At 53.3% G+C, this 21,732-nt stretch overlaps 7 protein-coding genes across 7 annotated transcripts; 4 read left to right on the top strand and 3 right to left on the bottom strand.

The window, feature by feature from the left end:
- Window positions 1-425: 425 nt before the first annotated feature.
- Window positions 426-2,415, bottom strand: Z520_10397 (uncharacterized protein; the record flags this gene model as incomplete). Its single annotated transcript, XM_016780890.1, has 5 exons — window positions 426-665; window positions 780-946; window positions 1,009-1,861; window positions 2,005-2,143; window positions 2,261-2,415. 5 exons carry the CDS (start codon window positions 2,413-2,415, stop codon window positions 426-428), a joined length of 1,554 nt encoding a protein of 517 aa, XP_016627896.1.
- A 2,471-nt stretch (window positions 2,416-4,886) lies between these two features.
- Window positions 4,887-6,111, top strand: Z520_10396 (uncharacterized protein; the record flags this gene model as incomplete). The annotated part of the gene is made up of 4 exons (XM_016780889.1): window positions 4,887-5,224; window positions 5,275-5,706; window positions 5,765-5,879; window positions 5,935-6,111. 4 exons carry the CDS (start codon window positions 4,887-4,889, stop codon window positions 6,109-6,111), a joined length of 1,062 nt encoding a protein of 353 aa, XP_016627895.1.
- Window positions 6,112-7,522: 1,411 nt separating this feature from the next.
- On the top strand, window positions 7,523-8,958 carry Z520_10395 (uncharacterized protein; the record flags this gene model as incomplete). Its single annotated transcript, XM_016780888.1, has 2 exons — window positions 7,523-7,636; window positions 7,690-8,958. The coding sequence occupies 2 exons, from the start codon at window positions 7,523-7,525 to the stop codon at window positions 8,956-8,958; spliced, it is 1,383 nt and encodes a 460-aa protein (XP_016627894.1).
- A 1,006-nt stretch (window positions 8,959-9,964) lies between these two features.
- Z520_10394 (uncharacterized protein) lies at window positions 9,965-12,496 on the bottom strand (the record flags this gene model as incomplete). Its single annotated transcript, XM_016780887.1, has 1 exon — window positions 9,965-12,496. The coding sequence occupies one exon, from the start codon at window positions 12,494-12,496 to the stop codon at window positions 9,965-9,967; it is 2,532 nt and encodes an 843-aa protein (XP_016627893.1).
- A 1,631-nt stretch (window positions 12,497-14,127) lies between these two features.
- Z520_10393 (uncharacterized protein) lies at window positions 14,128-15,885 on the top strand (the record flags this gene model as incomplete). The annotated part of the gene is made up of 1 exon (XM_016780886.1): window positions 14,128-15,885. The coding sequence occupies one exon, from the start codon at window positions 14,128-14,130 to the stop codon at window positions 15,883-15,885; it is 1,758 nt and encodes a 585-aa protein (XP_016627892.1).
- Window positions 15,886-16,950: 1,065 nt separating this feature from the next.
- Z520_10392 (uncharacterized protein) lies at window positions 16,951-18,852 on the bottom strand (the record flags this gene model as incomplete). The annotated part of the gene is made up of 2 exons (XM_016780885.1): window positions 16,951-18,727; window positions 18,782-18,852. 2 exons carry the CDS (start codon window positions 18,850-18,852, stop codon window positions 16,951-16,953), a joined length of 1,848 nt encoding a protein of 615 aa, XP_016627891.1.
- A 1,113-nt stretch (window positions 18,853-19,965) lies between these two features.
- Z520_10391 (uncharacterized protein) lies at window positions 19,966-21,585 on the top strand (the record flags this gene model as incomplete). The annotated part of the gene is made up of 3 exons (XM_016780884.1): window positions 19,966-20,449; window positions 20,504-21,193; window positions 21,281-21,585. The coding sequence occupies 3 exons, from the start codon at window positions 19,966-19,968 to the stop codon at window positions 21,583-21,585; spliced, it is 1,479 nt and encodes a 492-aa protein (XP_016627890.1).
- Between the last annotated feature and the right edge of the window lie 147 nt (window positions 21,586-21,732).

Raw genomic sequence — 21,732 nt, 5'->3', positions numbered from 1 at the left:
TCTACTGCCTGAGAGAACGCCGATATTTGCTCTTCTACCAATATGAGGTCTCGGAGCCCGCGCTGGCGTCGAAAGATGCCCAACCACAAGAGCCGCTAGCTGCTGCGCCGTCTGCATCATGTCGACACCAATGATCCTGTCAGCACCAGTGCTCCTGCAAGAGTCGGTCAGTCACAAACCTGGCGACGGCCAGATCGTTCGAATACTCTGGTTTTACGGGGGCTGGACGACAAGAGAGGTTCCAGCCAGACGTGCAGCATTCACGACGCGCAGGAAGGAATCGAACAGTGGGCAATGATGCCGTCAACAAACTCATCCATGCATCAATTGGTGGGTAGTGGCGTCGCGGCCGCACCAGCCGCAATAATGTAAGACTTTAGTATTTTCCCCATCAATGCATGCGGCTTGTCTGTCTCCTTTTTTGTTCATGACGACCAACCTTTGGACATCTGGACCGCCTTCTCCCATCGCTCGAACATTTCTTTGCTCTTTGCTTCATGCAGCTGCGGTTTGAAGACGGTGCTCCCCTCGACATTGATGTCCTTCAACTCGTCGATGCTGTCCCACACCCCGACGGCTAGCCCGGCGGCAATGGCGGCGCCCAGGGCTGTCGTTTCGCGCATCTGTGGCCGTCGCACGGGGATCTGGATCAGGTCCGCTTGTGTCTGCGACAAACAAAGCAGATATTTAGCATCGACCATGTCCGCAGTTGCAATGGCATAGACCAAAAAGCCCCCGCAACAAAGGCGGTGAGTGACATGGTGAACGTGTGCACATACCTGCATGGTGAGATCAGAGTTGCTCATGCCGCCGTCGACGGCGAGCTCGGCCAGTTTAGCGCCCGAGTCCTTCTCCATGGCGTCGAGGATTGCTTTCGTCTGGAAGCATGTTGCCTCGAGGGTGGCGCGCGCGATGTGTCCGCGTTGCGTGTAGGCGGTTATGCCGTCTAAGACAACGAATCAGCATCGAGAAAACTGATAAAAGCAGAGAGACCTGTTGGCAACTTACAGATTGTTCCCCTCGCATCGTCGATCCAGTACGGAGCAAACAAGCCGCTGAAGGCGGTGACGAAGACGCAGCCACCATTGTCCTCGACCGTGGCGGCCAACTGACTGATCTTGCTCGAGGACTCGACAAAGCCGAAATTATCGACGAGAAATTTGACGCTGGACCCGGCGACGGCGATGCTGCCCTCGAGGGCATACATGCGTTTTCCCGGGCCGAAATCGTAGGCCACCGTGCCGAGGAGGCCGTGGGTGGAGAAGACGGGCTTTTCACCGACGTTGTACAGCAGGAAACAACCCGTGCCATAGGTATTTTTAGCCAACCCGGGAGTGAACCCCTTTTGGCCGACCAGGGCGGCGGATTGATCGCCCAGGCAGCCAGTGATGGGGACGCCCTTGAGCACACTCACCTCTAGACGCCCGTACGCCTCGGGATCCGACGACCGGGTGATCTTGGGGAGATGGATCTTTGTCTGATCCAGGCGAAAGAAGTCAATGAGCGACTCGTCGTAGTCCAGCGTCGTGAGGTTCATGAACATGGTCCGCGAGGCGTTGGTCGGGTCGGATACAAACACGTTCTTCTTGGGCCCGCCGTTGAGCTTGTAGACCAGCCACGCGTCGATGGTGCCGAAGGCGAGGTTGCCCTTCTCGTAGGCCTCTTTCACCTTGGGCTCGTTGTCCAAAAGCCATAGTAACTTGCCCACGGAGGGGTATGTCGACAGTGGGAGACCGCAAAGTTGCTGCAGCTGATCCGATCCCAGTCGGTGCTTGAGCTTACGGATCAGGGCCTGTGTACGAGTGTCGGTCCATACGATTGCGTTGTACAATGGCTCGCCTGTCTCGTGGTTCCAGACCACCTAAAATTTCCGGAGCAGAACGGCGAGTCAACTTTTGGGGCCTCAAGGGGGAAAACGATTGGCTCAGCCAGCCAAAGGCGACGACTGGATGATGAGGAGAGGGGGGTGTGGGAGGGGTATTGAAAAAGGGATTTGTCCCTTACCGTTGTCTCACGCTGGTTCGTGATGCCCACGGCTTTGATGTTGGCACTTGCGTGGCCCTGGGTCTCGAGGTCCTTGACGGCGCCGTCGATGCACTGCTCCACCGACGAAATGATTTCGAGTGGATCGTGCTCATGCCATCTATAATAGAGAGTGAAATTAGAAACACATGGCACCACCACCCATCATCTCGTCTTCCTCTGGTCTCCTTTACACCCGGGGAAAACCGTGGGGGGGGGGGGGACTTTGCTGACTTACCCGGGATGCGGATAGATTTGCTTGAATTCGATCTGATGCGATGCAATCACCTCGCCGTGCCGATTGAAGATCAGAAACCGGGTGCTGGTGGTTCCCTGGTCGATGGAGCCTATGAAGGTCTCATGCGACTTGTTGCTCGTGGTGGTGTCGCCCATCTTGTTCCTGATTGTAGCCAACATCCAATCAACCCGAGAGCCAGAATTATTGCGATGTTGCTAGCTGGGATGTAGGATTATTTGTTTCGAAAAAGGGGAGGAGAAGCTCGGTAATTGCTTTTGTCCTTGATTCGGATGGAGCTCGCAAAAAGAGATGATCAGTCTTTGTCGACGAAAAGCTATCTCTCGAGACGTCTGCTGATGCGGGCTTTGACTTTCGGTGGACTCGACACTTTCTCGAAGCTGGGGCTCGGTGTGTCAGACCCCGAGATGCAGAACCGTCAAGTCAGTTGGTACGAGTGCGGAATCCGGGGTTTTCGGGGGGGAGCGACGGTGGCTTGCCCACGCGGAACAGTGGTGATCAACTTCTCCAGAGAGGGGGCCAAGCATGCAAGAGCACCGTTGGACTTCCTTGGTCGATGGACTCGGTTCAATCAGCGACATGCCGATCCAGCTCGCCAGGTCCGAGACGCAACGAAATAATAAATAAGGCCCTAGCTTGGTCTAGGAGAAAATGCAAGACGGGCATCGATCCCGTGCACTACGTCCCAGCTAATGCACGTCAGGCCAACCACCTGCGCTGATACAAACGTGATGGAACAAATGAGGGGGTAACTTTGACCAGGCAGCTTTCTTTAGCACAGCAACAAGAGTGCAACATCGACTTCGTGTAGCGTCAAGCAGGCCCAGTGCCAATGGTCCGGAGCTGAAAAAAAGATTCTCATCCGGGCGGCAGCCCTCGGCAGCTGTGCGGAGGCTGAGCTGAGCATTGAGCAGAGCACCATCATCAGAAAAGCGTATAAAGGGCATGTGTAGCAAACGGCAGAGCTTCTGCAAGACACGGTGGCGGTTTCTCGGCGCGGAGGGGAACCACTGGCTGTGACAGGGATTGTGGCAATCAGGCATCAGGCCCCTTGCCGTCATCAACCGTCTCGCCGTGTCTTGGACCAGTACGAGGTACTCGGAACAGAAACTTCTGCGGGGTAGCATGATGAGAGGAATAATATACGACAGATCGCGCCGTCTGGCCGCTTGGTGCGGTCTTTCGGTGGATTTTGTACAGCCGATAGCACACCTGTTTGTGAATGTGTATGGATGGATTGCCACGTTTACAACCACGACAGCCGGCCAGTCTCCTGGCGAACACTCGACAGGAAATGACTATTTTAAACCACGACGGTGACGAGGATGGCAGAAGTGTCGACGTGCAGAGCTGTGATGGTTGGTGTCCTGGGCAGAGATCTAGATCTACCGGCCCTACCTTAGGTAGGTTTGGTGCCTAAGACCAAAGAAGGCATCCCCGGCAGTGGCGTGTTGTCCTGGGGGGCCAGCGGAAGCAAAACAGCGAGGACAATCAAGGAGGGCATGCAATACTTGGTCGAGTAGAGGGAGGTCAACTTGGTAAAAGGCTGCTGTGATGATGATGATGGCACCTGATGGTGGACTGAGATGGCGATGATTAATCATAAGCAAGCTGTTGTACGGCGTCCGTACCTAGGCGTGGGTGTGGGCAAGCAGTTCCCAAAGGGGAGCAGCGGTCGAGCAAGAGGTTTGACTGGGGTTGGAAGAGGGGGCTGGGGAGGAGGCACAAGGCATTAATTACTGGAGTACGAGGAACCGGAGGAGGAGTAGCAAGAGGAAGAAGAGGAAGAAGAGTCGAGAAGAGAGACAGAGACAGTGTCAGCCTCGGTCAGATCTGGGCCGAGTCTCTCGTTGGTCCATTTTATTTGCCTCGCAATCCACAGTCCACGCAAGTCCACAAGTCACGTTCGCAGTCATGGCAGTCATGGTACATACCTAGGTAGATGACAACCTGCGCACTGCACGACTGTGGGAAGTACTGTACGAGATGAAGAATCCATCCAGTCACCAGTCTTCTGTATGACACTACCGGAAGTACCGAGTACGCCTCGCAAGCGATTCCTCCTCCTCCTCCTCGCACATCTCCTCCCCATCCCGGTCCGCCTCCCTTGCCATCCGCAAGGCTCCCCAGACTCTCCAGATTCCCACTTTGTTGCTGACCTCCCGCCAGACCAGAGCCAGTGCTAAGTAGCCAGTGCAAACCTCGCCTTCGGGCTTCGTGGACCCGAGATCCTTTGACCACCACCCTTTCCATTCGTGCGTGATACATGCTTTCTTGTACCTCATCACCTCCACCTAGCTGGTTCCGCCCTGCATGCAACCTCACCTGTCGATGGCAACAAAATTGTCTCCAATCCCTCCCCTCGTCATGACTGGCTGGTACCCGCCCGCCTCCGAACTGGGACTTGGCTGCTTCTGTCCGCACAATGCGGTTCCCACCCTGGTTCGTGACCAACTCACTGGGGCCCCAAGGTAAAGCCGAAAACTTGATAAGACTCTGGTCCGCCTCGCTCTGGGGATGCTGACCTCTAATGGCTGCTTCTGATCAAATTCAGTCTCTTTCACTTCCCCTTCCTGTGAACTCGTCCAAAGCCAAGGACGCCGACATCATGGCCCTCGAGAAGGAATCCCTCTCCTCTACCCCTCCCGCCACCCACAATGAGCATGGCATATTCTCCCACCCGCATGAATACCGCCATACCACGGTCGACGGCCAGCCCCCCTACGCGGAACACGGTCCTCTGGTCGATCACAAAATCCCCCAGGAGGATGTCGTCCAATCCGAGCCAGATCTGGCCTGGAGCAGGTTTCGGCATTACATGCGGGAACCCTTCTCCGAGTTCTTTGGCGTCTTTATCCTAATTCTCTTTGGCGACGGCGTTGTAGCTCAAGTCGTTCTCAGCAACGATACCAAAGGTGACTACCAGTCGATCTCCTGGGGCTGGGGGTGAGTGAAAAATCCACCTTTGGGAGTCAAAAAGGCTAAATTTCCCACAGCTTGGGCGTTATGTTGGGAGTGTACACCGCTGGCATCTCAGGAGCCCATTTAAATCCTGCAGTAACGTTCGCCAACTGCGTGTATCGCAAGTTTCCGTGGCGGAAGTTCCCCGTCTACATGGTTGCTCAGACGTTGGGGGCCCTCTGCGCCTCGGGCGTGGTGTACGCCAACTATAAATCGGCCATCGACGTTTTTGAAGGCGGCGCCCACATTCGAACTGTCCCGGGCTATTCAGACACTGCAACGGCGGGAATCTTCTGCACCTACCCGGCGGCGTTTATGACCAAGACTGGACAGTTCTTCTCCGAGTTCATCGCTAGCTCTATCCTTATGTTCTGTATCTACGCTCTTAAGGACGACGGCAATCTGGGAGCTGGCAACCTGACGCCCTTGGGGCTGTTCTTCGTCATTTTCGGCATCGGCGCTTGCTTGTAAGTTGTGCTGGACCCAATGTGAGAAAGCAAGCACACTAACTCTCCCGGTCAACAGCGGCTGGGAAACCGGCTATGCAATCAATCTGGCCCGAGACTTTGGCCCGAGATTGATGTCGTATATGCTTGGGTACGGTCCACATGTGTGGCACGCTGGCAACTATTACTTCTGGGTAAGATCGGCCACGGCACAAGCACGTTGGTGCTCTCTGCTGACCGTTTCTGCAGGTACCTATGGTTGCGCCTTTCTTCGGATGCACATTTGGTGGCTTCCTATACGACGTGTTCCTGTTCACCGGTGAATCACCCATCAACACGCCGTTTCTGGGATTGGCCAGATTCCTCAAGCCGAACCGGGAGACGTGGTCCAACACATATGTCCCGCGAGAAGGTTCCAAGGTGTAAACAATCTCCGAGTGAACTGGCTCTCTACTTCGGCACGGGATCATGGACACGCACAGATCAAATCACTTGGCTCACACCCATGGAGACCGCAGGGGAAACGGACTTCGTGACGGCGTGACGGCGTGAGGGGATGGCGGGATGTCAATAAAGGCAAGAGGCGGGCAAGAAAAAAGGATCCATACTCCAGAGATGTAATTCTAGGTGTTTGATGACGGTTACGAAGGCGTTTGAAAACAAAATAATCAATATCTGGTCTATCTCTGTGATCTTCATGCTCTCGCCGCAACTATTTGGGCGGCTGACTTTGGGCTGGGCGCGTCTCTCTTTCCGCCTTTCCTCTTCGGGACTAGCGCTTAATTTCCTGCCAAACTCTGTTCGAGCTCCAGCTTCTTCTCAATCTTCCAAGGTTCCATCTCCCAAACAGACCTTCCTCACGACCCTCGTCCATCCTCCCCTAGGGCGAAAACCACCTCAGCGCGACACCTGATTGCGCTGATAACAAAGCTCACCATCCTAGCTGCCGGCTGGTTTCCCACCTCCCGCGACATGTCTCAGATTTCGTCTCGAGGACCTCGTAGGTCCCTGGCCGATTCTAGAGTTCGTGCTGAGAGATAGCCACTGCTGGGCTTGATGTGATTTCCCGTTCTGACATGGTCTTGGATGGAGGAACGCTCTGATAAGAGTCAAGACATGGGCCAAGATATGACAAGCTCCCACCTCCGGGTGTCTGCGAGATGGGCTCGACCCACAATCTTCAGGAAGAGGTGAGTGACAGGCTCCCTGAGCCACCCTTCGTGGCGGATTATGGCCTGAGACATCCTGCCTCAACTGCACCAACACTAGAAGCGTGTTTTACGCCTGGCCACCGACTGCGACGCGCTCTGCCATTGGCAGAATGGACTGGCTCGCGAACCTAGCGCCATCGTGCTGGTGTTATAGCGAGCCTGGGCTCGCTTGTTGACCTTAGCGTCGATCCCCCGGCCTCTCGCCAATCTTCAAGGTTTGCGCCTGGCAGGTTTCCCAGCCTCCAATGGCAACACAGCCAGACCGGGCCTCGGTCTGAGCAGGAACCAACTGCATCGTTGCCATGGCACATCTCTCTCCACTTCTATACCTGTTCTCTGCTCTTGTTGGTCGATCTGGTCTGCCCACGTGTCTAACCCACCTCGCTCAGGCTGGTAAGTCGTCAACAAAAGCCTCCCCCAGCGCGCCGATTTCTGCTCCTCGCCTCGTACTTGCCTGCGTTTCGTCAGTCTTTACCAGCCTCTTTTGTTATACCACTCGTTTCGAAGATGGAAGCACCATTATATAATGGCGCTGTGCTTTGGTTTCAGGATGGCTTTCCTCATTCCATTCTTCCAAGAAGACATCAATTGTTTTCGCGTCATCGACACGAAATCGACACTGCAAAATGCACGTCTCAGTCACTACTCTTGCCATCCTGGCATCAGCTGCTTCCGCGGCCTACGTTCTAGAAGATGACTATTCCTCCTCACAATTTGCAGACATGTTTGATTTCTTTACGGTATGTCACAATCACTCCTGTTAAACACTGGCGAAGACTAACTTCTGGCAAAGGACAATGACCCGACAAACGGCTATGTGAACTACATTTCCTACGACGAAGCAGAGAGCTCTGGCCTGTACAAAGTTGACAACGGGACTGTCTACATGGGCGTCGATTCCACCAACGTTGCATCTGGCCGGGGTCGCGACAGTCTGCGACTAAGCACCAAGAAATCATACAATCACGGCCTCATTATCCTTGATCTTGCACACATGCCAGCCGGCGCATGTGGCACTTGGCCCGCTTTTTGGATGCTGGGGCCGGACTGGCCTAACAATGGGGAGGTCGACATCATCGAAGGAGTGAACAGCCAAACTTCAAACAACATGGCAATGCACACGGATCCAGGATGCACGATCACAAACACAGGAGCTTTCTCTGGCACGCTCGAGACCGACGACTGTGATACCACTGCCCCTGATCAGCCCAGCAACGCCGGCTGTTCCATGCGCAGTCAAGACACAACCAGCTTTGGCAACGGCTTCAACTCCAACGGCGGTGGTGTCTACGCGACCGAATGGACAAGCGAGGCCATCAGCATCTGGTTCTTCTCCAGGGACGCCATCCCTTCGGATATCTCAAGCGGTAACCCAGATACATCAAACTGGGGGCTGCCCCAAGGCCAATTCACCGGTGGTTGCGACATTGACGACATGGTTAAGGATCAACAATTGGTCTTTGACGTTACTTTCTGTGGCGACTGGGCGGGATCGGTATGGACCACCGACGCCACCTGCGCGCCCCTGGCATCTACATGCCAAGATTACGTGCAAAACAACCCCTCGGCTTTTCAGGATATGTACTGGCTCATCAACGGTCTACAAGTGTATACCGAGAACGGCGCCGCTACCTCAGCCTCAACGTCCACTTCGACTCCCGCGTCCACTGCCACCTCGATCACTGCCACCCAATCTGTGACAACCCTGCTCACAATCACTTCGTCGAGTGCGACAGTGGTTTCGACACAATCCGTGGAAGCGACCAGCATTTCAACTCAACCAGCCGTAACCAGCCCAACCTTTACCCCTGCGGCGATCCAGACTTCTCAGCCATCCACATTCATCACCGCGGCTCCATCCGCATCCTCTCCGTGGCCTTCATCAGGAGCCTGGAGCGGTGCACCTTGGAATACCGCCGCCGGCGATAATGGGCAATGGAACGGTGGAGACCGGGGAGCAAACGGTGGTGGTTCAAACACCTGGGGCGATTGGAGCAGTGCAGACAACGGCAACAACGGCGCTGGCTGGGGAAACCGTGGCGGCAATGGCTGGAGGAGATGATCCGAACAGACAAAGGGACCAATCATCAGCGAAGTTTGGCCGAGCCACCAACACGAGAAGATCGAGCATCACGCATCTCCTCGACGACGCACGAATTTGCACTACACAGCGATATTTGATACCTCGGAAACAAAGAGGGATACACAGCACCACATTTACGAAGGAATGACAACACATGACGAGAACATTGTACAAGACGGGAAGGACCGTACCTACTTAATATAGAAACAACAGGGAAAAAGGGAAAATAGAGAGCCAGCAGGATTATGACCGGGAATAGGAAAAAAGGATACACAGACCGAAAAATCGGCACAGCATTGAGATACCCCAAATTTGGACACCGGACCGAAGCGAATAACGGGAAACTTTTGTGTTTTCTATGCATTTGCGGAGGAGTTTTCGAGGCGCCCAACTGGGATACATGGGTCTATATTTGGTACTAGTTTTTTTTGCATATACACACCTCGGCAGGGAGGTCTGGAGTTTTTATATATACTTGAGCGCTTTGAGCATAGCTCGGCGAGGATCATGGAGTTAGATATATACTTTGAAACTCCAGAAATATCTATGATATTGACTATCCTGTTCCTCTTCCTCTTCCTCTCTTCCGCTCCTCTATCTCCTATATTCTCTAGAGGCGGATATATTAGATGTACATTGTAGATATAGTGATAGGTATACAAGCAAATGGTATAGATAGAATACCCGCGGAAAGAGCGCACCTCAAGAGGAAGAGTGGAAAGATGACGACAAAATCGTTGGCAAAGTTGTGATATCGATGCTGATGTTGATACCGATTTTAATACTATCTTTTGAGGCCTAAGGCTATCTCTTGAAGGAGACATATAGCTGGGAGAAAGCTCCGAAGTCTATTATTGGCGAATATTTGGGGCCGAAAGGGGCCCTACATACTGTAGCTAGCTAGCTAGCTATATAAACATCTCTCATGTGAAGTTTCGTCAAGCAGAGCTCTTTTCTTATATTTCCTTTTGCTTTCTTGGATCCATCACGGGATAACAGGCGCGTCAACACCGAACCAATTCCAGCCTTGGTCCAGATCCACCCCGCTCTGTCCGAAGGGGAAGCTACCGAATGGAAACCCTGGCGTCACCATCCCGCCCAGCCCGCCTGCAGCGACCGAAGCGTTCAAGTCATTCTGTGATGGCGTCGCGCTCGAAGTGTTGAACGGACTCTGGCCTTGGAGGGAGTGGGATGGTTGTGGAGTGAAGCCCGATCCGCTGCCCGAGGATATACTGACGCCGCCGGCCGAGGGGAAGTCTGTAGGTGGTTGGGGTGGGAAGGCCATAAACGAGTCGAAGGTGATGAACGGGTCGTCGGCTGTGTCGGGCCAGGCTTGGTCAAGGCCCGGAGCGATGTAGGTCGCTGATTCGTAGACGGGCGGCCGACGGGCTTGAGAGTATTGCGAATGATGTTGGTCAATCGTCGTCGACAAGGGTGAATGTTGTGTGCTGTTTGAAGCGACAGATGGAGGAGTCGGCAGTCCCGAGTTGGTGGACACACCGCCCGCTGAGACTGTCGTATTCAGGCGGGCATCCTGTGTCCGTTGCGCATATGTGCCTGGTTTGATGGGGACGAAGTGCTTGCCTACTCCAATAGAAATGGTGCCAAAGTAGGGGATTGAGACTTGACAAGTCTCGCCCCTGCATTCTTTAGCGCCTTCGTCGTCGCAGCCCTGACGGACACGAGCAAGCATTTCTAGTGCTTGAGCGCTCTGGGCTGCGACAACGCCACCGGGTTCTTTGGCCGCGTCCTTCAGGAGCGCGATCGTCTGGTCGATGAGGTCCGAGTCCTTCTGGTCTTGCTCGAGGTCCGTCTGCTGGGCGTTGTTGCCACGGTGTTGTTGGGAATAGCCGCACAGGTTGAGCAGCAACAGCATGGCCCCGGTAAAAGATTGAAAATCGATCAGTTTGCAGATGAACGGACCCACGGCCTTGTTGGTTCGGAGAGCCTTGTAGACTTGAATCATTTCTCGTGCGCCATCCAAGGCTGCGGTATGAGAGTACTGGTATCTCTTGTCGGTAGATGATCGTAGCATGAACGGCATATGCAGCATGACTTTGGTTTGGTGATGGAAAAAGTGAGCTTGGAGTCGATCGAAATGTTCCTCAACCGAATTACCAGGAACAAGCTCCGGCGACCACCAACTAGGATCTTGAGTACTGTGCAGCTCCTCCAATTCTTGATCAAGTCTTAGCGTCGCCGAGTATCCCATGGGCACGACACTCTGGTTTCGGTCAATCAATTTGGTGATTATTGGGAGCATCTTCCCTGTGTAGTACTCGCCAGCTGTGACCGACGCGGGCGGAGGTCCAGATATGGGGATATAGGGGGTCACAAAGCTTTCACTAACAGAATATGGCAGACCCAGGAGCAGGGATAGGTATCTGTCGCCCAGTACAAGATGACACCAGATGTTGACCGAACGCTGATAATCCAGGGACGTTTTGTCTGTCTGCGCAGCTAACCTGTGAATGCCCAATAATTGTGCAAAGGCGAGCGCTCGGTGGAATAACAGCCACGCACGTCGCGGCCGGCCCATGTTGACATGATACTTGGCTTCGAGCATCATGCACTCGATGCCATCAAGGGTTGCTGCAATCTCATCGTCAGAGACAATCAGCTTGTCGACTGTAGCAATATATCGTTCCATTAGCTCAGCAGGCTCCTGTTTGATCTGAAGTCGCGACCAGTTAAAGGAATTCGGTAGTTGGTGGATGCCGATCGCGATACACAACATGATCTTTGCCAATTCCGCGGGTTTCTCTGACCGTAACGAGTGAGAGACAGATTCTTTGATGGTTTCACATCGACTGTCGGTGATTTCGGGAAACATCTTCCTCCATATTGTCCACCATTCGTGGGACTGTTCCAGGATAACCTCCAAATCACTCGGTGGTGGAAGCAACTTATTCAAAGCCGCCAGAAGCGTTTTCGACTTATTGTACTGTGCTCTTGATACCACAGGCTGGCTCTCTTTTCGTTCAAGGACGGCATTGTCGAACAGGGTCAAGGCTGGGGCGTCATCTCGGAGACCGCCTGGGAGAACTATAGACTCTTCGGTACTGGAGCTTTCCTGTCGCAATGAGCTCTTCAGACTTTTCAACACTTCAGCCGCCTGGGCATCAAGCTGGCTTTTGTCGGACTCTGCAGCGGAATTATCACCATGGCCACTGGCATCCTTCTCCGGTAACCGGTTCAGCACCTGTTTGACCAGATCCTCGAGTTGGGATACTCTCTCCCTCAAACTGTACGACGACTGCTCCGAAGTGGTCTGGGTGTAGGTGTGGATATCGCCATGCTCTTGATCAATGCAGGTCGAGCCTCTGGCATAGCACTCGTTGCATACCGCAGGCCTCCCAGGTTCGAAAGTGCACTTGATCTTTCTCCGCCGACACTCCAAACAACTCTTTGTGCCCTTGCGCATCTTCTTCCTTGGTGGGCCTTGATTATGGTCGAATCCGAGCCCGGTGGCATCGGTATTGTACGGTGAAGTAGACATACTTCCGGCTCGAGACATGGCAGCCAATATAACGGAAGTCTGCGCCAGGTATCAACGAGTCGAGAGACGACGAGGGATAGGATAGGCAGCAGTGAAAAGCGGTAGCAAGACGAGACTGCGCACTTTATCCCCGAAGAGTCGCTGACTCAGGTGATCGCCGCAAGGGTTTCCCGGGTCTAGACGTTGACTGCTGGCAAACAGGTGAGTTGAGATGTGAGTGAATGATCTGGTAGAATACTCAAGCAATGAGCCATGCTTCTAGAAGCGTCATCGTCGCCTGCTGGAACCTCCAGATCAGTGCCCTTGAATTGTAAGCACTCTGATCACCCATGGGGTCATTGGCGTATCTGCCGTGCCCAGAGGAGACGCATTTTGTCTGACAGAGCCCAGCCTCCCCAAGCCCCAGATAAAACTGCTTTCTGCTTGGCTGTCTGACTGGCATTTTGTCTTTGGATGCCTGAACAGGTTTAGGTCTTATCACGTGAGGTATCCTTCAACTCAGAATTTTCATTCATCGACCTCTTGCAAACTTCATTGTGCCATGAGGATTACCAATCCAGCAGCAGCAGCAGTCATGACTTCCAGGTGAGCCCAGCTCTTTGTTTCTTGTGTCAAGGTCGAGAGGCTCAGCCAATTTCGTCCGACCGATGTTTCGTCCGATAATGCACGAATACGGAAGCATGTCCCAAGGCGCCCGGACCTGCTCGCCAATCGACGGACAAAAGACCCACGGTTCCACCTCAATCTCCCTTTTCGAATCTTGCCATGCACAAGAGCGAAACTCCAGAGCACCTGGGTGGCAATAAAGCACTTCGGTCTGGTATCTCCGGCCTGGAATAGGTACCTAGGTACCTAGGTAGCTGAATGGCTCACTGCTACCCAAAGAACATAACGACATACTGCCCGGATCTTCGGGTGGGACATTCCGGCAGCTTCGATGCTCCCTGATGGAAAGGGCGTGCACGCTATTCCAGCCTCGCGGAGCCTGTGTCACATTCAGCGTCCATTTCGCCAGTGGGGGCGTTTTGTTCGCGTTCGCCCGTGTCCAGGCTTAAAATTTGCGACCTGCCTCTTTGGAGCTCATTCTAGAATGCTGAATGCGGATCCCCTTTGGCCTTGACGGCCTGGCTGCTGCCTGATCAACGCGAACTTTGTCGTCGGGAAGTCTTCATCAGTGTTGCTTCGGATCGCGGATCAAAGCCTTACCGGGCTCAGTGTTGATCTCTCAGAGACTGGCATGGCCCTATAGCCTCGTCCCCTGTGGGCACTTGGCGCCAAAATCGTATTTTCCTCCAATTTTATGGTTGATACGATGCAAGCTGGCGACTATGATTCATTCCCCCCTTTAGTGAGTCCACATTTCTTGTTCGCGGATTCCATGTGCTGTGTTTTCTGTCCATGCCACATGTTGAAACACGGACGAATTTACTTTGCTTTTCTGCGTCATTGTATGTCTCAATGCTTTGGCTATCGTGATCCCTGAGTTTCTACAACGGAGTTTGTCTTCACAGCCGGTCCGGTGTGACTTGGTTACATATATCACTGGAGGTCTCAACCCCTGTTGCTGGCTCAATGCTTTCGTCGCTCATAACCTTCGAATTTCCTCCCTTTGATTCCTTTCTGGCGCTGTTGAGCTTCAATTGAAAACAATGGCGACTTCTCCGACCTCTCACACTTCGGCCTCTACATCATCGAGCGATCTCTCCAAACCACCGTTGGCGATCACTGAGGATGAAAAGCGGCACGGAGAAACTGCTGTTGCCGTCCAACAGAACTCCAGTCCCCCTCAATCCATTGCCGTTGAAAAAACTGTGCTTGAGAAAGATGGCGAGGCTGAGGGGCTGGGCCGCGAACTCTCTCGCATCGACACGTCCGACTACCCTTCTGCTTTCCCTCTGGCCATGATCGTCGTGGCACTTGCATGCAGCATCTTTCTCGTGGCGCTGGACATGACCATCGTGGCCACAGCTATCCCTCGAATCACCGATCAATTCCACTCTCTTGATCAAGTGGGCTGGTATGGGAGTGGCTTCTTCTTGACAATTGGCTCCTTCCAGGCAACATGGGGAAAGTTATACAAGTACTTCCCTCTCAAGATCTCGTATCTCTCAAGCATCTTCATCTTTGAATTGGGGTCCCTCATCTGCGGTGTCGCCAACGATTCCACCACTTTGATCGTCGGAAGAGCGATTGCGGGCATGGGAGGCGCGGGTATCGCATCGGGGTCATATACCATCATTGCCTTCTCTGCTCCACCCAAGCAACGCCCTGCTTTCACCGGCGTCATGGGTGCCACCTTCGGCGTCGCATCTGTCATCGGTCCCCTTTTGGGTGGTGTCTTCACTGACAATCTTACCTGGAGATGGTGCTTCTACATTAACCTGCCTATCGGCGGCGCCGCTGCGGTCATTATCTTCTTCTTCTTCCGCACTCCCAAGGCTGCCCGTCCTCAAGTGGCTCCTTTGAAAGAGAAACTGCTCCAAATGGATTTTCCCGGCACATTCACCCTCATGGCTGCAATCGTCTGCTACCTGCTCGCCATGCAATGGGGTGGATCCACCAAGCCCTGGTCATCCGGCTCCGTTATCGCCGTCCTGGTCCTCTTCGGCGTCCTCATTATCGTTTTCGTCGTCATCGAGTACTTCTCTGGCGACCGCGCCTTGCTACAGCCCCGCCTCCTCAAAGACCGATCCATTGCAGCTGGTTGTGCTTTTATATTTACCGTGGCAGGGGCTTTCTTCGTGCTCTTGTACTACCTGCCGATCTATTTTCAAGCTACGCGCAACGTCTCCGCCTCTAAATCCGGCATCGACAATCTCCCGCTTGTCCTTGGCGCCTCACTCCTAACAGTCTTCTCTGGCATCCTCCTTACAGTATGGGGTCAATACATCCCTCTTATGGCAATCGGATCGATCCTCGCCTCGGTCGGTGGGGGACTAATCTACACTCTGAAAATCGATTCTGGGTCAGGCGAATGGATCGGATACCAAGCCCTCGCAGGCATCGGACTAGGACTGATCTTTCAAATTCCCGTGATCGTAGGCCAAGCGATCGTCAAACCTTCGGACCTCAGCTCCGTGTCGGCCATCATCCTGTTCTTTCAGACAATCGGCGGCGCGGTGTTCATCTCGGCCGCGCAGGCTGGGTTCACCAACAAGATGCTCCACGAACTGCCCATCAAGGCGCCGCACGTGGACGCAAGCCTGGTGCTGGCGACTGGCGCGACCGACCTGAGGAAAGTTTTTGCTGCGAGTGACATCCCAGGCATCCTTGACGCGTATATGGACGGCTTACGAGTGCCGTTTGCGATTTGTATCGCGTGTGCGTCTCTTGCTTTTGTGCTGAGTTTCACGCCCAGGTGGGAGAGCATCAAGGGGAAGGTGAAGATGGACGGGCCTGGAGCGTGAGCGAGCAGAGGAGACAAGCGAGGTGGATGGGACAAGCTCTTTGCCTTCAACAACAAGTTGGTTTCTGTTGTTCAGGCTACGTATATAGCTCTCTTCTCAACCCTGGTGTGTCTCTGGGCGATTTTTGCATTTCCTGGCGCGGGCGCTTGTCAACACATTTTATTTGCATGGATGGCGTTCTGCTTGCACTAATTCTTGACCTCCTTCGATACAGATATACACAAAGATTACGATGCCAATGTCTGCGGAACTGCTCTCTGCAATATACCCAGGGTGTATGATTCCTTGTCTTAACTATCTGATAATGACCATAGAGTATATAGAAACACACAAGAGCGATAGATTCATAGAACCCCCATTGATCATGCCCACATCATTCCTCCAACCTCACTCCCTTGGTCTTCTCCTCCCTTCCCGTCCGCCATAAGCTGCCCAAATCCGGTCCGTCAACCAGGACGAGTGCAGTGCGTTTCGTACAGAAGCCTGGACCCGTTAGAGCATGGTTTGTGGCCCGTGGCCCGTCCTCTCAAATGCCTGCCTGTCTGTCCGGCTGAAGGAAGAAGAACATGCCGACACCCCCTTCCCTGCAGGGACGTTCGATCATCTCCGTCCATCCATGCCGTAACTTTGCAAATTCGTCCGTTCCCCCCCCCAGGGTCCACGACATACTGTGTATTTCCTCCGATCTCTAAGCCGTGTCCATTCCAGTATCTGTCCGGGGTTAAGTATATCCACTAAGCGGGACGATCGAGGGCGTTGCGTCTGGTTCTGGTGCATGTCTCCATGTCCACCTCCATAACGACATGCATAACGTTCATCGGGCGGAAAGGCCTTAACGTAATTCTTGTCACATCTCGTATGGTTTATGCGCTCCTTGGCGTGGGAGGGGGAAATAAGGAAATACAGAGGATGGATTGTAGGGGGATTACCGACCTTATTCAGAGAAAGTTTGATCTGATCAAGCGCTTTCTTATTTTTTCCTGGATGAAAATACTGGACGATTCTCGTGATCGGCCGCGGAGGAGCAAAAGCGGTGGTTCAGGTCTTTGTATTATCAAACATCTCTCATGCATGTATATCCAACACATCCTCCTTGTCCGTGATGCACCCGTGGCTGGCATCACTGACCAGTTTGGCATATTTGGCCAAGACGCCTCTCCTGTACCGGGGCTCAGGCTTGTTGGTGTTCCATTCCTCCCTTCTTTTTGCCAACGTCGCTTCGTCCACCATCAGATCGAGTGTCCTGTTCTCGGCGTCAATCACGATCTCGTCCCCGTCCCTCACAAGGCCGATCGGACCGCCTTCCATCGCCTCGGGCACGATGTGGCCGATCAAAAACCCGTGGGACCCGCCGCTGAACCTGCCGTCGGTGATCAGGGCGACATCTTTACCCAGGCCGGCGCCCATGATGGCGGAACTGGGCTTCAGCATTTCAGGCATGCCGGGACCTCCCTTGGGGCCTTCGTATCGGATGACCACCACGGTCTTCTCGCCCTTTTTGATCTCGCCTCTCTCCAGAGCCTGGATGAACAGGTCTTCTGCGTCATAGACCTTGGCTTTGCCCTCGAAACGCAGGCCTTCTTTGCCGGTGATTTTGCCGACGGAGCCGCCCGGTGCGAGACTACCCCGTAGAATTTGAATGTGTCCGGTCTTCTTGATCGGCTGGGAAAACGGCTTGATGATGACTTGATCCGTCGGGAAGTCGGCGGCCGATTCGACGTTCTTGGCGAGCGTCTGACCCGTAACGGTTGTGTGTGTCCCCTTGACAACGCCTTCTTTGATCAGGAATTTTAGCAAGGTCGGAATGCCGCCGACTGCGTGTAGATCGTTGAAGACATATTTCCCGCTCGGCTTGAGATCCGCGAGGAATGGGGTCCTGTCACTGATAGCCTGGAAATCGTCGATGGTGAGCTTGATGCCCACCGCGTCGGCCATAGCGATTAGGTGCAGCACCGCGTTTGTCGAACCACCCGTGATCATCACCACAACCATGGCATCTTCAAAGGCCTCACGAGTCATGATGTCGCGCGGCTTCAGGTCGAGTTTAAGCAGGTTCTTAATGGCACCTCCAGCCGCCAGACACTCGAGTTGTTTCTCCTGCGAGACAGCGGGATTGGATGCGCTCCCAGGCAATGTCATGCCTAGCGTCTCAATAGCCGAGGCCATGGTGTTGGCAGTGTACATACCACCACAGGCGCCGCAAGCCGGAATGGCATTGCGGATGATGTCGAAGCGCTGCTCCTCATTGATTTCACCCGCGATGAATTGACCGTAGGCCTGGAATGCCGACACAACGTCAATAGGGGCGTTGTTCTGCGTCCGCGCACACCCAGCGGCTATGGAGCCGCCATACACCATGATTGACGGGCGATTCACTCTGCCCATGGCCATGACCACGCCAGGCATGTTCTTGTCGCACCCTGGAATGGAGATGTTCGCATCATACCACTGACCCTGCATGACCGTCTCTATTGAGTCGGCAATGATCTCTCTTGATTGTAGACTGTAGCGCATGCCTGTCGTGCCCATTGAGATTGCATCTGACACGCCGATCGTGTTGAACTGCATGGGCTGGAGTCCTGCGTCCGCGACGCCCTTTTTCACCACGTTGGACAGATCCAATAAATGCATGTTGCAAGGATTCCCGCTGTACCAGACCGACGAAATTCCCACCTCTGCTTTGTTCATGTCTGCTTCGGTCATGCCGGTCGCGTAGAGCATTGCCTGTGAGGCGCCCTGAGATTTAGGCTGCGTGACATGGCGCGAGACTCTATTGAGGCCTTCGGTGTCTGACGGGCTGGAGGGGTCTGCGCGGCGAAGAGGTGATGATGAGAAGGGACGACTGCTGGAGAGTTAGCTGTGAAAGAAAAGTCAGGGGGATTTGCGGCGAGCATACATGGTTTGTTTGCCGAGTGTAAGCCTTGCTTGCCTGAGACGCAGGCTTCTGAAGGCTGCTGAGGCTTTCATGGCGAGCTACCAGTACCTTGAAAAGCTGAGGGGAGACTCTGAACCAGGGCGCATTGAGTTCTTGATGAGGCCAGGGAAGATGAGATGAAAGTGAGAGACAAGCCAGCCTCCCTCTCTGTCGACAACGCTTTCAGCTGCACCTGAAGATCTGGAATCCACTACCCTAGGCACTCATCCAGACCCTTCAGCACAAACTGCAATTTTTCCCCAGGAAAACGAAAAGTCCGTAAGCGGAGAAGCTTGAGGTTCATAGTACAAAGGCCGGAGCCAATCGGAGTGCCGGGATTTCAAGCACTGGCGGGGAGTCTAATTGACCTCCGGGTTTGCACTAGCTTCTTTCGGCGATAAGGACAATGAACTTTAGCCTTGTTCAGCCTCGTCCGTCGACCGCGTCTACGGGCACTTAATGTGGGTATTAGGCATTGCTATTCGAATGGCTATTCAGATTGGCCTCCAACTGGACTGCAAAAAGAATGTAGCTTGCAAACAGATGTCCCCGGAAGTTGCAGAAGTGCGGAAGCTGGTCTTCTGGGGCTTGCCACCCCACAGCGCCCCTCGCAAACCCCGGTGACCCCAGTGCCCCCGGTGCCCCGGAATATTGTTTTGGGTCAGTATCATCCTCTACTGGCTCCCGCAACATGAGAGCACTATCTTTTCCACTCGCCTAGGCTGTGATTGGCAACCGACTACTAACTGGCCAAATCAGCCATTTCTTGTCAGGTAGCTGGATTCAACATCCTCGGATCTGGCACAATCTGCTGACTAGTACAGTCACAGGTCCAAATTGGTGGCCTTCTCGACGCCATCAGCTCCGAGACCTGTTGCAAATGCGCAAAATTCAAAGTAAACAAATCAAAAGTACCATCTGAGCAATACATTGCGAACTCTCGTGGTTTTATCAAGTATCAATAGCACTTCATTGAGAAAGAGTTATGCTCGACCATGCTAGCCATTCCAAATCTCCTAATTGTCTGGATGCTCGGTGCTGCAACTCATATCTTCCACTTTCATGGCCGTGAGCGCCATCTCCATCCCCAGAGGTACATACAAGCCTGTTTCATCCTCTTTCTCGTGGGCATAGCCACCATAAAACATGCCAGAGATACCGCTACAATGGCAGTTGCCATACAAGAGACGGGGAAGATTTTGGGCTCGTATATTGCTGGGATCTACCTCAGCTTGGTTATATTCAGACTGTTCTTGAACCCTCTGAACAAATTTCCAGGCCGTCCTCTTTCAAGGCTCAGTGCACTTGATCACAGCTTCCGCGTTGGCAAAGACAAAGACATGTTCCTAAAACTCTATCAATCTCACAAACAATTGGGCAAATTTGTACGGACGGGTCCGAATGACCTATCTGTCACGCATCCAGATGTCGTCCGTGTGGCATTATCGTCTCAGGCAGTTTGTGAGAAGGCGCCGTGGTACGAAGGGGAAGCGCCTGCATGGTCACTGCAATCCACGCGGGTACGGTCGCAGCATGACAGGCGTCGGCGAATCTGGAGCCCCGCATTCAGCGACAAGGCTCTGCGAGGGTATGAAAAGAGAGTCCACAGATACAACGAATGCCTCATTCTGCACATTGACTCGTTCTCCGGTAAGCTTATGGGCTTTTTAGATTTCGACGATTTGTGCTCATGCAAACTTGCAGGACAGCCGGTTGATATGTCCCAGTGGTTCAACTACTGGAGCTTCGATGTCATGGGAGATCTGGCATTTGGAAGGTCGTTTAACATGATGGAATCCGCAGGAGAACATTGGGCTATCAAACTTTTGAACAGCTCCCAAGACGGCATGGGACTTGCCTTGCCGCCTTGGATCGGTCGCCTCTGCTGGCACATTGCTCCACTGAGGTCAACATGTGATCGATTTCTCAAATTCTGTGCTTCTGAGATAGAAAACCGCATCCTCTTACAGGGGAAGCAAGAAAACCCAGACATCACACATTATCTCATTGAAGATTTGAATGCCAAAGATGCTGAAGGACAAAGGGATGCCCTGCCACTGCTCTATCTCGACAGCAAGCTGATCATTGTTGCTGGAAGTGACACAACGGCCGCGACATTGACATTCTTATTCTATCACCTTGCTATCGAACCGAGTATAATGACTCGGCTTAGGGACGAGCTGGAGACAATTTCTGGCGACGCTGGCAACATCGAACATCAGTATCTTCAGTGTGCACCACTTCTTAACGCTTGCATCAACGAGACCCTCAGACTACATCCTCCTGTCCCGAGTGGGCTCTATCGAAAAACTCCTCCTGATGGAGTCTACATTGGTGATGAATGGATTCCTGGAAATACGACGATTCAAATACATCTGTATTCTATGGCTCGTGGTAAGCTTTCTCTAATAATTCCACTCTTTCAGATTCGCCACGGCAAGGTAAAAGTTGAAAGCTTGACTGACTATATGTTTGGTCCAGACGAGTCCAATTTTGCAATGGCTGAACAGTTCATTCCAGAACGGTTTTACTCCCGGCCTGAGCTCGTCAAGAACAAAGATGCATTTGCCCCATTTTCGATTGGTCCCTACGGCTGCATAGGCAAGAATCTAGCATACATGGAGATACGGTTGTTAACTGCTCAGCTGATCACAAAATTCGATGTAGCCCTAGCACCGGACGAGGACGGTACAGCTCTTTTGAACTCCGTGGATCATTTCACGATTGGCTTGAAGCCGATCAAAATGATATTGAGTCGAAGAAAATCGGTCGCGCGAGAGAGATGAAAATCATCCTTCATATAAGCCTGACTGTGTCCCTGCTAGTCCACTCGCAGTGTTCAGCAGGACTAGGTGCGCGAGAGGTGCTGTTACATTGTCCACCAAACCCCGACGGCCCACGAAAGGCGTTTCTCACCCCCTGAGCATTGTTTG

Source organism: Fonsecaea multimorphosa (genome assembly GCF_000836435.1).
Source record: "Fonsecaea multimorphosa CBS 102226 unplaced genomic scaffold supercont1.30, whole genome shotgun sequence".
Classification (NCBI taxonomy): domain Eukaryota; kingdom Fungi; phylum Ascomycota; class Eurotiomycetes; order Chaetothyriales; family Herpotrichiellaceae; genus Fonsecaea; species Fonsecaea multimorphosa.
Note: the sequence above shows the minus strand (reverse complement) of the source record. Positions and strands in the feature narration are given on the sequence as shown.